Source organism: Rana temporaria, chromosome 3, assembly GCF_905171775.1.
Source record: "Rana temporaria chromosome 3, aRanTem1.1, whole genome shotgun sequence".
In the NCBI taxonomy this organism is placed as follows: Eukaryota; Metazoa; Chordata; class Amphibia; order Anura; family Ranidae; genus Rana; species Rana temporaria.
Window position 1 is genome coordinate 139,489,534 of NC_053491.1, and position 17,715 is coordinate 139,507,248.

Here is a 17,715-nt window from a genome sequence, read left to right on the forward strand (position 1 = left end):
AGCCATGCTTCAATAAATTCAGCAGGATGTTTCCCTTCTGATTTTTCAGGCATTCCTTCTATGTGTATGTTAGACCTTCTGAGCCTGTTCTCCATATCCTCGACTCTATCCGCTGTTTCATCAGCTCTGGCGGATGTGGTGTGCAATTCTTGGGCCAGGGGGGAGGTCTCATATGCCTCAGCGGCGGCCAAACTCGGCCAATATGCTCACACCCCGGCCAGCCCCAAGATCGGGCAGCAGAATCAGCCATGGAGCTCATTCGACTCTCCAAAGCAGTGGGCCTCTCCCTGATTTTCTGCATGACCTGTCTAATATGTAATAAACCCTCCTTCATGTTCCTAATCTCAGTAGACAGTTCAGTGATATGAGAGCCATATGAGTGGACTGCATTAAGGACATCTTGCAATGAGGGCTCATCTCTTCCCACAGCAGAGGGATCAGCTATGTCAGGGGGAGGGAGAGGGGAGGAAGAAGTACTCACTGCGTTCCCTGAGGCCTCGGACGCCATTTGCGGCACATGTGCAGCCTGTGAAGTCATTGCAGGGGATTCGCTTTTTGGTGCTTTAGTGGGGCAGGATGGCTGATTCTGCTGCCCGATCTTGGGGCTGGCCGGGGTGTGAGCATATTGGCCAAGTTTGGCCGCCGCTGAGGCATATGAGACCTTCCCTGCACGTTGCTGGAGCGGGGAGCCGCCATTTCTGGCCTGCCTGTGTCTTGTTCCTCCTGCTTCTTCTTGGACATCCCTGCGGTGTAGTTGGGGCGACCGGGTGTCGCTTTAGGGGTGGCTCCACATTGGGAGCGAAGTGTCCGGTCTATGACGGCGGTATAGCGGGCTCACAGCAGGATTTAGTATAGCATGATGCAGGAGCTAGTGTGAGACACGTCCTCTCACATGAACGTCCAAGCCACGCCCCTCGATTTATGAAGAATTTACTTCTGGAATCTGTCTGCCCTTAGCGCAGGCATTCAGGAACGAGGGTGTGCTTAGCTAAGAAAACCCCTCCTCCCCTCCTAAAGACTCCTAGGATGTATAACATAATTTGCCTAGCCATAGGCATAAAAAGTAGAATGGAAAAAAATGTTTAGAACACATAAATAATATATTATACTTTTCTATCTCTTTACTATAGCAGCATAAGGATTACAAATGGCCAATGCTGTTTGTTCCACTTTAGGAACATACTAGAAGCCATTGACTTTATACTAGAAGGGTTTGCCTTTATACATTGATTAACAACCTGAAGAAGATGGAAATGTGTTAGAAAAAGATCAGTGCTGATATTCTACAAGCGTCACATTCTTCATATATCAGTTCCAGTAACAACTAATCATTTCATGTTGCTTTTTCTTGGCACTGGTTACCATCATGAACAGATTGCCATTGTCTTAGAATTCCGTTCTTACATCCATGGCTGCTAGCCTTTGCTAGTAGGCTTGTGTTTGAAATTGTATTCTGTTACAAAAGTTTGAAGATAGCTAATTAGGAGAAATGTAATATGGTAAAATGGCAGATCACTAAACCCAAAGAAGATCCTTTCTCAAAATATAATTAACCACTTGCTTACTGAGCACTTAAACCCCCCTCCTCCCCAGACCAATTTTCAGCTTTCAGCGCTGTCGCACTTTGAATGTCAAGTTCGCAGTCATGTAACACTATACCCAGATAAAATTTGTATCATTTTTTTCACACAGATAGAGCTTTCATTTGGTGGTATTTAACTGGTTGCCGACCATCCGCCGCCGTTTAACGGCGGCAGGTCGGCTCCCCTGCGCGAGAGCCTGTAGCTATACGTCGGCTCTCGCGCAGGCCACTAGGGGCGCCCCAACTCCCATGCGCGTGCCCGGCGGGCGCGATCGCCGCCGGGCACACGCGATCGCTCGTTATAGAGCTCCCACTCCTGTCAGGGAGAGAAATGCTGATCTTCTGTTCATACAATGTATGAACAGAAGATCAGTCATTTCCCCATGTCAGTCCACCCCCCCTACAGTTAGAACACACCCAGGGAACATATTTAACCCCTTCCCCGCCCCCTAGTGTTAACCCCTTCACTGCCAGTGGAATTTTTATATTAATCCAATCCATTTTTATAGCACTGATCGCTATAAAAATGCCAATGGTCCCAAAAATGTGTCAAAAGTGTCCGAAGTGTCCGCCATAATGTCGCAGTACCGGAAAAAAATCGCTGATCGCCGCCATTAGTAGTAAAAAAAAAATATTAAGAAAAATGCCATAAAAATACCCCCTATTTTGTAAACGCTATAACTTTTGCGCAAACCAATCAATAAACGCTTGTTGCGATTTTTTTTTTACGAAAAATATGTAGAAGAATACGTATCGGCCTAAACTGAGGAAAAAAAAAGTTTTTTTATATATTTTGGGGGGATATTTATTATAGCAAAAAGTAAAAACTATAAAAAAAATTCAAAATTGTCGCTCTAACCGCAGGAGTGATCAAATACCACCAAAAGAAATCTCTATTTGTGGGGAAAAAAGGACGCCAATTTTGTTTGGGAGCCACGTTGCACGACCGCGCAATTGTCAGTTAAAGCGACGCAGTGCCGAATCGCAAAAAGTGCTCTGGCCTTTGACCAGCAATATGGTCCGGGGGTTAAGTGGTTAATTACTGCTGAACAACCAAAAAAGATGGAAAATTTTGTTATAAAATTTTGCAAGCCAGTAATTTTTCTCCTTCATTGATATGCGCTGATGAGGCTGCACTGATGGGCACTTTGGGCAACTTCTGCTTTTGTTGGCTGATGTTTAGCATTGGTTTGAAGCATGCATGTTTGTACTTTGGATTTTAGTCCGATGGATTTGTGTACACATGATGATCCGAAATTTGAAAGCATGCACAGCCAACATTTGTTGTCGGAAATTCCGACAACAATTATCCGGTGGAGCATACAGACGGTCGGATTGTCCGATAAAACACATCCATCTGACCCTTGTTGTCGGAAAATCCGATCGTGTGTATGGGCCTTAACACTAACCTATCTAGCCCTGTAAAGAAGAAATTGCTATACATATTGCTTTTGAAGCCGCTCCAGTCCGGTCCCCTGCTGAGCTGTCAGCGGCAGCTTCTCTGTGGAGGCTGGTGCAGAGGACACATCCGACAATAGAAGCCCCATAGTAAGTCTATGGATGGTGTCACTTCCCATTTATCCTCTGCAGAGCTTCCGCCGCTGATAACTGGACCGGATTGGCTTGAAAAAGGGTATGTATAGCGATTTCTTCATTACAGGGCAAGGTATGTTAATCTTGGATTGTGGATGTCTGTAGATTTTTAATGATTCTAGTGTTAGGGTGGACTTCCACTTTAACCTGCCTAGCGGTATTCCCGAGTATGGCTCGGGGTGAATTTTACATATCAAAAGCGGTAACCCCGAGCCAGACTCGGGATCGCATTGCAGGATACAGGGGAAGTTACTTACTGTACCTTGTCCCTGGATCCTGCGATGTGTCATCTCGCTCGATTCACACACTGGTGACTGCCGAGTGCCACCGAGCTCCATTCCCGAATGGTGTGTTTGCACGGGGGCGGAGTTCGGTGCCAAATTCAAAAAAGTAAAAACACAGACAGTATAGATACACTATACTGTAATCTTACAGATTACAGTACAGTATCAAATAATTACACATCCCCTTTGTCCCTAGTGGTCTGCCCAGTGTCCTGCATGCCGTTATATTATAAATACTGTTCTTTCTGCCTGGAAACTGGAGAATGTCCATAGCAACCAAAAAGTGTCCGTTTATGTCAAAAGTGGTTTTAGACCAGCTATAAAACAGCGATAATAAAATTAGAATCACTTTCAGAATTGAGCGATACCGATTTGTGGGGAAACTCATTATCAAACACTGAAAGTAATGACGGCGACAATTCTGCAACTGAGCAAATTTCAGTGTTTTTGATTTGATTACATTATTGAAGAATTTTTTATATAATTACATTATTATTTGTTATAATTATTTATAGTTATTTATTGTATTATAATTTATGATTTTGTGTTTCAAACTTTATCATACCCGGGATGTCTACTTGACTCTTGTTTGGACAGATTTAAGTGAGTTATTCTTTAGGCCCCGTACAGACGAGCGGACAGTCCGATGAAAACGGTCCGCCAGACCGTTTTCATCGGACATGTCCGCTCGGAGATTTCTGTCTGATGGTTGTACACACCATCAAACAGAAATCCGCACGGACAGGATACGCTGTGACGTGGCCGCGCCATCACCGCGGCGATGACGCGGCGACGTGCGTGACCCTGGAAGGTCAATGCTTCCATGCATGCGTCTAATCACTTTGACGCATGCGAGGGCTTTCGGCCGAGCGGACATGTCCGGTAAGTCGTACAGATGACCGAACATGTCCGACGGACAGGCTTCCAGCGGACATGTTTCTTAGCATGCTAAGAAACATTTGTCCGCTGGAAACCTGTCCGATCCGCCGGAAAATTGTCCGGTCCGCGGACCAGTTTCAGCAGACATGTTCGGTCGTGTGTACGAGGCCTCAGAATTACAGGCCTACAACATAAAACGCCAAATTTCCATGCAAAATAATTGTACCGCTTTCAGCATCAAAAATCTGAAAGAATCATACCGCCAGGGAGGTTAAGGTTTACATATGCCTCTTAATACTTTAATATACGTAACACTTTAAAGGACTTAGACGTAACCCTTGATGTTAACTCCCAGGCCGTCACATGTACTTGTGCTATTTGACTTCTAAATAAAGAATTGGGTAACCGAGCACAAACACATAGCTTGTGATCCTCTGCTCAAGTTCAGGCATTTACTCCTTTAATACTTTCTTGAGGTATGAGTAACGATATAAAAGGTGGCCAAACAATTTTACTTTGGATCAAACATGATGATTATATAAATAACTCCTAATGAGCAATATATGCTGTACCTATTACTTACTGTATTTATCCTAGCTTGCCTTGAAATGCCTGTGGCTTGTAAAGAGAATAAAATGCATATTTTGAATGCATGAGATACAATTGAATCTGACACTACCATATGTGTGTTTGTGAGTAAAATAATGATGTACCATAAACCCAGGGAATGACTCCAGTTGTGACCTATTGACTTTGAAATTCCATTTAAATAATAATGTACTGCAAATTGAAATCTTGTTTTCTTGTGATTGCAAAACAGCCACTTAAAGCTCATGTACGTTTTTGCACAACAAACTACAAGCAACCCAATAAACAGATGTAAATGGGAACCATTAAAAACCATAGGATTCTTTATGTTGAGTGTTTTTTGTATGTAGGGAAATGCATGACCAAACACTTGTGAATGGGCCTAAATCATATTAATATTTTACATTTTTATATGTATCTTCCTATATTTTGGTATATACTATTATTTGTACTGACTGAACCAGTATCCATGCTTGAATGGGGAAAAGCTCATTTTTTTTGGCCCATAAAGCAAAAAGTGAAACAAGCCTTTTTCAACCAGGGTGCCTTGAGGTTTCTTCAGGGATTCCTTGGCAAAATGCCTTAAAATTGATCAAAAATGGTATACAAGCCAGCAGGTGGATCAAGCCTGTCTTTTAATTAAACAAAGCCACAGGTTTTCATTATGCACCATTACAACTTTCTAAACACTGGCCTCCTAACAACAATTGGCTTCATCAGTTTATAAGGAGGATGTCTGATGCCTCCACAGCATCCTTGTGTGACCCTCCTCTGCCCCTCTCCTCAGTACTGGGGTGACATTAGCTGACTGATGGAAGAGAATTGAGGGAGAAGAGAAACCTAGGAATACTAGTCAGTACCAGTGTGCAAAAGTGTATTTGCTTTGGAAGAACAAATCACCTCTAACATTGGGTGTCCTATGTGTCGGAGTTGATGTATTATGTAAAACTATTAGAATAGTTTTTACATTTTAAGCCTCGTACACAAGAACGATTTTCTCTGCAAGAAACAGCAAGAAAACTGCTGGCAGAGCTTTCTTGCCGAGTAAACCATGCGTTTGTACGAGGCTTTGAGGTTTCTCATCAAGAAAACTGCCCAGAATCTCGACGAGAACTTGCTCTCTATTTTCTCATCGTGAGATTCTCGACAGGGTTTTCGGCGAGTGTATACTTACCTCTCCGTGGAAACCCGCGCATGCTCGAAATGACTTTGACGCATGCGCGGTAGCTTCCAAGGCATAGTTAACGTGAATCCGGGCCATGTGTACAGGGCTTAAAGCGGTTGTAAACCCGCATATACATTTTTTTTTTTACACCTGCAAGGCAAAAGCCATAATGAGCTAGTATGCACCGCATATTAGCTCATTATGAAATACTTACCTCGGAACGAGGTGTAGGGAACTTACACATCTTGACTCGGCGTGTCTTCCGGGTATCGCCGCTCCAGCGCTGTGATTGGCTGGAGCGGCGATGTCGTCACTCCCGCGCATGCGCGCGGGTGATTTCATTCCGGCAAGGGCCGTCAAGGGCGGCCCTTCAGCCGAGGTTCCCTCCTGCGCATGCGCCGCTGCAATCAGTGGCGCATTGCAAGGGGAATATCTCCTAAACCGTACAGGTTTAGGAGATATTCTTTATACCTACAGGTAAGCCTTATTATATTCTTACCTGTAGGTAAAAGTGAAAAAGTGGGGTTTACAACCACTTTAAGAATGGGGTGCCTAAAGACTGTCCATAATTTTAAAGGGTGTCTTGACTGAAAAAAGGTTGAGAAACACTGCCCTGGTATATCTCTTTATGAACATAAAAATATTGTGAGAGTGATAAACACACGCTGATGACTCTGCTTGTGAAATACAGTAAATAGGCAGACTTTGGTCAGTATAGCAGAGTCCCTCGCTTTAGCCAATAGGGAAAAACAGCTAATGGACAGTAGCAAGCTTTTTCACTTTTCTTCCCTGCTTCTTTAATTGGAACCTAAACCTGGAAGGCTTTTCTAAGTCATAAGCTGAGTATACATGACCCGAAAGCAGGAACTGGCCGAATTTCGATATGTGTGTGCTCCACTCTGTTCAACAGAAGCCAGTCTAACGACTGACTTCTGTTGAGCCGTTCATGTTGGAAAACCAGCATTATTAGATCAGCGATTGCAGGCAGTGGCTGCAGTGCTGATTTGTGTATTCTGGAAGGGGGAAGCCCCCACTGTCAGAATACAAGACCCCTGTACCCCACAGTAGTATGGATGTGGGGATCTTGAGATTTATACATTTTTAATTTTTTTTAATTTTAATTTATAAATTTTTTGTTCAATCTGTTGATTGAACCAAAAGAAAAAACTGTGTGTGCTTTGGCCTGTTGTAATAAGCATTTCTAGTTACTATAGTACTCATTATTGCCCCCTCGGTAGGATTCTTGACCAATCCTTCCAGGCAATGCTCAGATGTGTTCTTTCATTAGCTTAACCCTTTCACGCCGAGCGTACGCATATATGCGTCCTCAGCTTCCGGGGGTTATACCGGATGATGCCCGCAGCTGCAGGCATCATCCCGGTACCGTTGTTTAGAGCCGGTGATTGGCTAAAAGCCGCTTGGTTGTTATGCGGGAGGGGACATCCCCCCTCCCGCCTCTCTGACCGGGCCTCCCGTCCCAACGGGAGACCCGATCCTCGATCCTGCAGCTCCAGTGTTCAGTCGCAGACTGAAACGAAGCCGTAAACGGCTTTGATTCAGTCTCCGCAATGTAAACACGGAGCAACGTCATGACGTCACTTCCGGGTTTCTCGGCTGCCAATGGCGCCAGATTTAAAATAAAACACAGTTTTCGGTGATCTGAATACTTTGAAGTATATAAAGAGTACCTGTCACCACCTATTACTGTCACAAGGGATGTTTACATTCCTTGTGACAGCAATAAAAGGGATCAAAATGTAAAAAAAAAAAAACAAACTCAATTTTACTATTATAAAAATAAATAAGATTTTATTTTATTTTTTTAAAGCGCTTACCTCCCCGCGAGCTCGCGCAACAAAGAAAACGCATACGGAAGTCGCGCCCACATATGAAAACGGTGTTCAAATTACACATGTGAGGTATCGCCGCGATCGTCAGAGCAAGAGCAATAATTCTAGCACTCTTCTGTAACTCTAACCTGGTAACCATAAAAAAAGTTTAAAGCGTCGCCTATGAAGATTTTTAGGTAGTGCAGTGTAAGTGTAAGTGCAGTGTACAAGAGCAGCAGCTCTCTCCACTCTGTCCCTCCTCATAGGCTCAAAAACGGTGCTCCCGCTGATGTCAAGCACAGCCAGTGAGTAGGAAACGGGGATGGGGCCAAGCCATACTCTGTGTGTCAATGAAGACATAGAGCGCGGCTCGTGAATAAGTGCCCCGTGGCCATTCGGCAGGGGGGAGGAGCAAGGAGCACCAGTGGGGGACACAAGAAGAGGAGGACTGGGGCTGCTCTGTGCAAAACAATTGCACAGAGCTGGCAAGTATAATGTATTGTTATTTTAAAAAAATGGGTTTGCAATCACTTTAAAATAAAAAATGTACTGGGAGAAAAAGGAATGCTGCTGTTGCTGACAGTTTTTAAAAATGTTATTTCTGTCTTTGGCTTACTTGTAAATCGCTAACCCAGAACAAGAATGTAGCAGGTTAGTTCATTCCACCTGATCCAAATACTGGTTTTAGGTTAGTGAGTCAGAAAATATTAAAGCCTGACAATTGTCATTTTCCAAAGGAGAGTTCAAGAATGAGCGTCTGCATTCTATCTAACAGACAAATACATCTTTTTATTTTGGTGAATGAGGCGCAATAAATTGCAGGTTGCACTAATCTCACTGTTACAAGTCGGACTATGGGGTTTATTTACTAAAGGCAAATCCACTCTGTACTACAAGTGCACTTAGAAGTGCAGTCGCTGAAAATCTGAGGGGAAGCTCTGCTGATTTTATCATCCAATCATGTGCAAGCTAAAATGTTTTTTTATTTTTATTTCCTTGCATGTCCCCCTTGGATCTACAGCGACTGCACTTCCAAGTGCACTTATAGTGCAAAGTGGATTTGCCCTTAGTAAATAACCCCCTGGTCTGTTTTTACATCACTACAATATTGTTTTCTATGTACTGTGCATTTTTCCAGACAGATAGATTGACAATTAGTATTTATTCACAAGCTGCAAAAAAAAAAAATGGTATTCCTGGAAAACTGCATACTCCATCATATATTAAAGTATCTATTTAGACTGAAGTCCTATGAGCTGCAGATGTTCAGATATGCATATATAAAGGGAAAATATTAACATTTAGACTTTCATGTATTTTCATGCGATAGCTTGCTTGTATTTTTTGCTTGCTCTTCATTTCCTCTGATCATCATTCCAATCAAGTTTGCTGTAAAACGCTGATAATACACATATTCCATGAGGCGGTAAATCTCAATCTTTCAGTGGCTTGCCGAATGAATCCAATTACCTATTTAACGTTAAGCTGTTGGTAAAGGATGCAATCAAATGCAAGCCTTGAATGACAATTTGAGAGCAAGGACCGTATTAGGTTAGGGTAGGCACTTCAAAAGATTTTCTAACTACATATATTATTTTGCAGAAATATACTTATTAGTTTTGTCCAAAAATATCAAAAATATACGTAAAACAAGATAAAGATACAGATTAAATTAAAGTGTTTTCTAGCCTAAACTTTTAGATAGGTTATAATACTTCTCTATTTTTCTCTATGCTTTTTGTGTCCCATTGAGATTTTCCCCTGCTTCCTGTACCAGAGACACAACAGGAAGTGAGTAGAAAGCTCTTCAAAGTCAAGGAATTTTTTATTTATTTTTTTACTGTTGTTACCGTGTCCCCTTTGGAAAATTTCTCCTCACCTCCTGTTTTAGAAACAACCATAATATTTAGTACTTTAGTACACTTCCTGTCCTTGTAAAGTGAGGTACCCAAGGAGACATCTTTTCTGGTGACAACTGTCTCTGAGGAGATTTTCCCAAACATTGTAAAACTTTACATCAATTCCCTATACACAATTTTTTTTTTTGGGGGGGGGGGTTATTTTCTATACGTAAAACCTTTTTTTTTTTTAATTTTCGATGCAAGGGAGGGTAAAAACTGTTTGTTTGTTTTGTTTTTTTAACATCTTTGTTCCATTACAGAGATTTCCCTTTACTTCCTGTCCCATAGCCACACAGTTAGACCCCTTTCACACTGAGGAGTTTTTCAGGTGGTTTAGCGCTAAAAATAGCGCCTAAATAGTGCCTGAAAAACTCCTGCCCTGCAGTCTCAGTGTGAAAGCCCGATGCGCTGGCCGGACCGCTCCAAAAGTCCTGCCAGCAGCATCTTTGGAGCGGTGAGAGGAGCGGTGTGTTTACCGCTCCTTCCCATTGAAAACAATAATAAAATGAAGGGTCTGCATGTATGAAAGGGGCGTTAAACTCACAAGGATAGTGTCTTATCTTATCTCCCTAACATTCTATTCTTTTCTCCCTCAGCAGTGGCAGCTCTATGAGAGTGTGCACTGCAAACTTCTGTCAGCCTTCCTCTGTAGCTGAGACAAGACATGATCAAAGCTGGAAATGTACACGCAGGACCGATCCGCCCTATAGGCTCACTATGCAAGCCGCTAAGGGCCCCGCAAAGCTCCGGAGGGCCTCCCAAATCACTAGAGGCCCTGCCTGGTGAGAAGTAATTTTTGGCCCCTCACCCCGCTTCTTAACTCGCTGGCTGCATGGGAGAAGAGGTAAAGAAGCCAGCACCCCCCGCTTCTCACTTTAATGTAAGATGTCATTTCCGACAGCAGAACATCCCCCTCCCCCTGTGGCCCCCCCCCCCATGCTTCTCAACTTTAATGTGAGATGTCATTTTCGGCAGCCCCCCGCTTCTCAACTTTAATGTGACATGTAATTTTGCTTAGGGCCCCAGGGAGGTCAGGATCTGCACTGTGTACACGTTTTAATTACAGAAAGTGACATAGTTTTAATTGTTTTTATTCATTGTCAAGAGTAGGAAAATGATTACATGGATCATGACCAGATGTAACAATATAACAAAGGTTTGTCATAGTACAGGGAGGTAGCCATGATAAAGGATACCCAAGAGACCTTGGGGTGCAGCTCACAAAATAATTGCATAGTTTATGACAGGGCTCGACAAAATCCGGGCGCCCGGTCGCAATTGCGACAATAAATAGTGACCTGGCGCCCGGGGAAACTGTTGATAACAACCTGTGCATAGGATAACATGATGGGGAGTTTATTGACTGTAGAAAAAAACGTCTGAAGCCAAAAACAGCAGCTGTAAAAATGTCCAAAAACTTTCAGTGTGTATGAGGCCTAACTGTTACTGCAACTGACAACAATACTGGGAGTTACTGGCTGGCCAATTACACCAATGCTGGGGCTTCTTTTACTTCCACTTTCAATTCCATGTGTGTTGTGGTATTCTGCAAAAAAATTAGCATGACTAAACTTTTCAGCCATTACAGCCAATCAAACACATGAAAAGTGGTGCCATTGTGCAACCCTCTGGAAGAGTCAGGAGCCGCACTTAAAGCGGTGGTTCACCCTAAAAAACAAGTCTTTACCATGAAATCCAGCATACTAGCGTGAGCTACAGTATGCCTTTATTTTTTATTTTTGCGCCGTACTCACAGTTTAATCCCGTAGTTAAGTTTCAGACTCCCCGCGGGGAGTAGGCGTTCCTATGCAGAGGGGAACATGATTGACGGCCGGCTATGGCGCGTCACGCTTCCCGAAAATAGCCGGAGTAGGACTCGGCTCTTCACGGCGCTATACGGCGCCTGCGCAGGCGCCGTGAAGAGCCAAGTTCTATTTCGGCTATTTTCAGGAAGCCTGACGCGCTATAGCCGGCCGTCAATCAGGTTTCCCTCTGCATAGGAACGCCTACTCCCCGCAGGGAGTCTGAAACGTAACTACGGGATTAAACTGCGAGTACGGCGCAAAAAAATAAAATAAAGGCATACTGTAGCTCGCGCTAGTATGCTGGATGGCATGGTAGAAATTATATTTTTTTTTTTAGGGTGAACCCCCGCTTTAAGGCCCTCTATCATTTTTAAGTTAGCCACCACTGCAATAAATTAATGTTAGAAACAGTTAAAAAAAAAGCCTGCAGGTTTACAAGCCATCAGCTTCTTAGTAATAACAGACTTTTTTGGGGGATAACATGATAATTAAGTTAAGACAAGCTGCATTTATCTTAAGTTGTCAGCTTTAACATCCATCAATCACCCATTGTGCCATTTTAGGTTAAAACGAAAACAACAAACAATGCGTTTAGAAAGGTACTAATTCTGGGAAAGAATAACATATTCAGTCTCGTTTTACATGTTTTTTTGGATATAGTATGTTAATATCGTATTATTTTTTTCCTTCCCAGCTGCCTGTCTTGTACTGGGTTGTATGATTTTTCCTGATGGCTGGGACGCAGACGAGGTTCGGAGAATGTGCGGAGAAAAGACAGACAAATACTCACTTGGTGCGTGTTCAGTGCGCTGGGCATATATTTTGGCCATCATTGGAATTTTGGACGCTCTCATCCTATCTTTCCTGGCCTTTGTACTTGGTAACAGATTAGACACATTGATGGCTGAACAACTAAAACTGGAAAGTAAAGGTAAGTTTTTTTTCCTTTACATTAAATGTCTTCAACACTTCAAATGTTACTATTATTTAACTACCATGACAAAAAAGTACATATAATCTTTAATGATTACCAATAGTATATTGGTATAGTAAACTATAGTAAACTTTATGGTTTGCCTAAACTTAGTTTAACCATTTCAGCCCGGAAATATTTGGCTGCTCAATGACCAGGCCATTTTTTGTGATTTTTCCCCCACAAATAGAGCTTTCTTTTGGTGGTATTTGATCACCTCTGCGTTTTTTTTTTTGCGCTATAAACAAAAAAAGTGCGTACATTTTGAAAAAAGCTAAATTTTTTACTTTTTGCTATAATAAATATCCCCAAAAAATAAATACAATTTTTTTTTCCTTATTTTCGGGCGATTTGTATTCTTCTACATATTTTTGGTAAAAAAAGACGCAATAAACGTATATTGATTGGTTTGCGCAAAAGTTATAGCGTCTCCAAAATAGGGGATCGTTTTATGGCATTTTTATTAATATTTTTTTTTTATTAGAAATGGCGGCAATCTGAGATTTTTATCGTAACTGCGACATTATGGCGGACACATCGGACACTTTTGACGCTATTTTGGGGCCATTGTTATTGTAATTTATACAGCTATCAGTACTATAAAAATGCACTGATTACTGTGTAAATGACACGGGCAGGGAAGGGGTTAACCACTAGGGGGCAAGGAAGGGGTTAAGTGTGTCCTAGAGAGCGATTCTAACTGTGTGGTGGCTGGGCTACATGTGACACGACATTGATCACTGCTCCCGATCACAGGGAGCAGTAGATCAGTGTCCTGTCACAAGGCAGAACAGGGAAATGCCTTGTTTACACAGGCATCCCCCTGTTCTGCAGCTCTGTGACACGATCGCGGGACACCGGCGGACATCGAGTACGTTGCTTTTCCCACAGGAGTCATTCAGCCGACGTATATCTACTGGTGGCCGTCGGCAAGTGGTTAAAGCTGAACTCCAGGCATGAAAAACATTATTTAAATATATCCCTCAGCCAGAAACAATATTGATTCACTTCATGAGCACCACTAGTGTTGGTACCATCATAGCGCTGTATAGAGCCCACCAGGTCCACCCGCTTCAGGAAAAACTACAGGGGGTCAGATACAAGACTAATCACTCTGCACAAGTTGAGAGAGCAGCAGTGACTGGGCTTTGGTACAAAAAAAACTCCTGCCCAGTAGCAAAGTCCAGGCATTTTTCCATGCAGGTCTACTGCACAGATCTGTAGGAAAATAAACTAAAGCTGGCTATAGATGGTTCGAGCCATGTATGGGCAGGCTGAATGTACCCAAGTTCAACTTGGCTACAGCCAGCCTGTTGGATTTTACATGCGATTATTGCCAGTGACTATACCTGCTAGCATATTCACTGTGTCCTCCTGGCCAGGATGGCTCCCCCTGCCGGGAGAAGGCGATATCTCAGTGGGAGGGATTTCCAATCAACACAGTCAGTCAGGAATCGAGAGATTTTCTTGTCGCAGGAAAGAAAATCGCACCATTTATGGCCAGCTTAAAGTTCAACATGACAATTGTCTTGTATTCAGCGAATATTTGCTTTGTCTGGATTCTCCGCTGACAGCTCAATGTAAAAAAAGAAAAAAAATTGGCTGAAAAATTTAAGAAAAAATGGCGTGGGGTCCCCCACAGATCAATACCAGGCCCTTCAGGTCTGGTATGGATTGGGAGGGGAACCCCATGCCAATATAAAAATCCATACCAGACCTTTATCCAAGCATGCAGGTCAGGAAAGAGAGGGGATGAGCGAGTGCTCCCCTTCTGAACCATACCAGGCCACATTCTCTCAACATGGGGGGGGTGCTTTGGGGCAGGGGAGGCTCTGCCTTCCCCCACCCCAAAGCGCCCTGTACCCATGTTGATGGGGAAATGGGACTCTTCCCCACAACTCTGGGTTATGGTTGTGGGGGGGTCTGCAGGTGGGGGGCTTATCAGCATCTGGAAGCCCCCTTTAACGGGGGGTCTCCAGATCCTTGCACCCCCCTATGTGACGTCACAGCCCCAGGATGCACTGGGGCAGATTCTGATAAGCCCCCACCACAGGCCAGGGTTGTGGGGAAGAGGCCCTTATCCTCATCAACATGGGGACAAGGTGCCCTGGGGTGGCGGAGGAGGAGCAAAGATAAAAGTTAGATTTAGGCACCCCCCGCAATAAAATGTAAGCTTTCCCAAGGCTTTATCACTTTCATAGGGATGGCAGACACTACAGCTTTCCTCATTACAACTGAAAGGGCATCAACTGATTAATAATGAATACCCCAAGGGTTTTTTTTTTTTTCCTCAACAAAGGTGGAGCTACTCTATGAGACCAAAGAGCATTTGTTAGGTCAGGTAGTGATGTATCATTCCAATGGCATTCGATTTCAATACAGTTAAGGTCAGGTGCAGTTGAGTCCTTCCACATCAAACCTGTCAAACTATGTAATTATGGATTTAGCATTGGCACAGCCATGCCAAAACAGAAAAGGACCTTCCACAAACTGTTGCCATAAACAAAACAAACAAAAAAAACCTGCAAGACAAAGCATAGCATACTAGCTCAATATGTATTACTTACCTCAGATCGAAGCCCCCGCAGTGGTCCTCGTTCACCGCTCCGGCCGGCAACATCGCTCCCGGAGTTACGTCCGGGTATCGCAGGCTCCGGCACTGTGATTGGCCGGAGACGTGGTGACGTCACTCCCACGCATGCACACGAGAGCCGCCGGTAACAGCACAGTCTAACAGATGCAACGGCACGATGTGCCATTGCTTCAGTGTGCATCTGCCGATGACTTTGGCACATGCAGATACAGAGGGATATCTCCTAAACCGTGCAGGTTTAGGAGATATCCAGCGCTCTTGGGGCACGATCTGTCACCGGCTGTGTTTGCTGGACACAGCCAATGACTGATCACTGTACCGGCCTGCTGCATGTCCCGGCCCGCAGGCTGTGGCTGCTATCTAAAGAAACAAATTGATTCACTGCACTTAAAATGTACTTAGTTGATTTAGACCCCTTTCACATGATAAGCCCGCTCGGATCCACCTGTCATTTTTTCAGGCAGATCCGAGTGGACCATCTATTGACTCCTATGGGATGTGTCTGCTGACACCCGCCTGCCATCCGATCCGCTAAATTCAGATGTATAGCGATACGTTCAGCCACCCATCTGGTAGATTGGATCAGATGAGATCTGATGAAAACGGACATGCTGTCCATTTTTTGTCCAATCTCCCCATAGGAATCAGCAGGGCTCTGACAGGCCCCTTCCTGCTCAGTGATCTGGTTGATCGTGTCGACACACCACCGACCACGCTGACGCAGGAGATGGGACTGGGTGTGGGGTGTTAGTTCACCTTTTCAATTTTTTTGAAAAGATGAAATAACCCTTTAATTACACATTATTGGCCATTACCTAATGTATGTGCAATAAATGCTGCACTCAAACTGCCTTGCACCCAAATGTCTGTTTCCAGTTCTGATCTCCAAATCCATCACTAAGTCATAGCTTGCTCAGCTGGATCCTTATTAATAATCCACTGCTCTATTCTTGCTCTGTTAACACTTCTTTATTGCTCCCCAGATGTATACGTCCATTTCATTAGCATGTCACAATCAACTGATGAAACCTTTGATTATCTGTACTGTATAAGTAAGCACCCAAGGCGTGCTGTGCTTAAAGGGTAAGGTCATCTAGCAAAGAGATTTTGCAGTCAAGTAACATAGTCTACACTGTACCCATTTGTAAGGGTGAATTTTTTCATATACTTTACCTGGATTTGGACGTTAGGTCTAGATTTCATAAACTTTTTTTTTTATTATTGGATTTAGTATTACTTATGATTAATTTACATCCATCAACTCATTTACAAGGTGCCCTGTCCCTGCTTATTTAAGAAAGTTATAAGGTCTTTCTATTATGAATTGGTTTAAGTAAGGGTTCCCTAAGACCTAAACGTTATTTCAAGTGATCCTCTGGAATAAAATGGTTAAGAAGGGCTGCTTTAGCAGTTGAACGGATTGAACTGATTGTGGTACATTAGTTGATCTTGAACTCAGGTCACTGAGTGCTTCCAAGCATGCGTCGACTTGATTCTGAGCATGCATGGATTTTTAACCGATGGTCGTGCCTACTAATCGGTTATTTATCTATCGGTTAGGTATCCATCGGTTAAATTTAAAACAAGGGAAGGGAGTCACCGCTCCAGGTGGGTCTTGTAAGCAATTTAGGAACTTCTCAGGAAACCAAGGTGCTGGCAATGCACTAGGCAAATGTGGAATTTCAAAAGGGATGGACAGCCGCACTCCAAAGGAACTTCAAAAGTTGTCTTTGTTGGTAAAAATGGACATGCTAAGCACTGAACTAGTGTGAAACGCGTCGGCTGTCCCTTTTTTTTGGCTGTATTCTGTGATGCATGTCCATTTTTACCAATAAAGGCAACTTTTGAAGTTCCTTTGGAGTGCGGCTGTCCATTCCTTTTGAAATTCTAAATTTAAAACAGGTTGGCTTTTTTTAACCGATGGTTAAATAACCTATGGGGCCCACACACGATCGGTTTTGACCGATGAAAATGGTCCATCAGACCGTTGTCCTCTGTTTAACCTATCGTGTGTACGAGGCCTTAGTGTTTAAAAAAATCACAAGTTTGAAAGCACAGTATAAAATACTGTTGTCTACAACCCCTAACCAATGGATTGGTGCTTCCCTTTGAGTGTGGATAGCTTATACATAGGGGATGATGTGAGGAGGCCAGAATCCCTTGATTCTGAAAAAAAAGGTAAAAAGGCAGTTTTTGCACAATAGACATCTTATGTGCATTAGTACATTTATATAGAGTCACCTGGGATATTGTCGAATATCTGTTTCTGAATTTGTTTTCTCTATATAGAAAAAAATTATAATCTGTTACCCATGTACTAACACACTATTCTGTGTGCATATAGGGATTATGATAAAAAAAAAAATAGAAAATAGCCCCAATAGACACAGTGATATGGATTCATCTGTCACTTTAAAAAAATGTTTCTGATATCCTCCTATATCAAGAACATTTTTTTATTTCGATACACTGCTGATCTGTGATACCATCCTGAAATAGTGTAAGACTAGTATGATAAATATG

The 17,715-nt window shown here is 43.1% G+C and overlaps 1 protein-coding gene across 2 annotated transcripts in view; it reads left to right on the forward strand.

The window, feature by feature from the left end:
- The window catches only part of LHFPL3 (LHFPL tetraspan subfamily member 3), a 75,637-nt gene that overhangs the window by 22,767 nt on the left and 35,155 nt on the right, over positions 1–17,715 (forward strand). For both annotated transcript variants that reach the window (XM_040343495.1, XM_040343496.1), the window contains exon 2: positions 12,321–12,557. In XM_040343495.1, the coding sequence (XP_040199429.1) occupies positions 12,321–12,557 (237 nt within the window). The remainder of the gene's footprint in view (positions 1–12,320; positions 12,558–17,715) is intronic.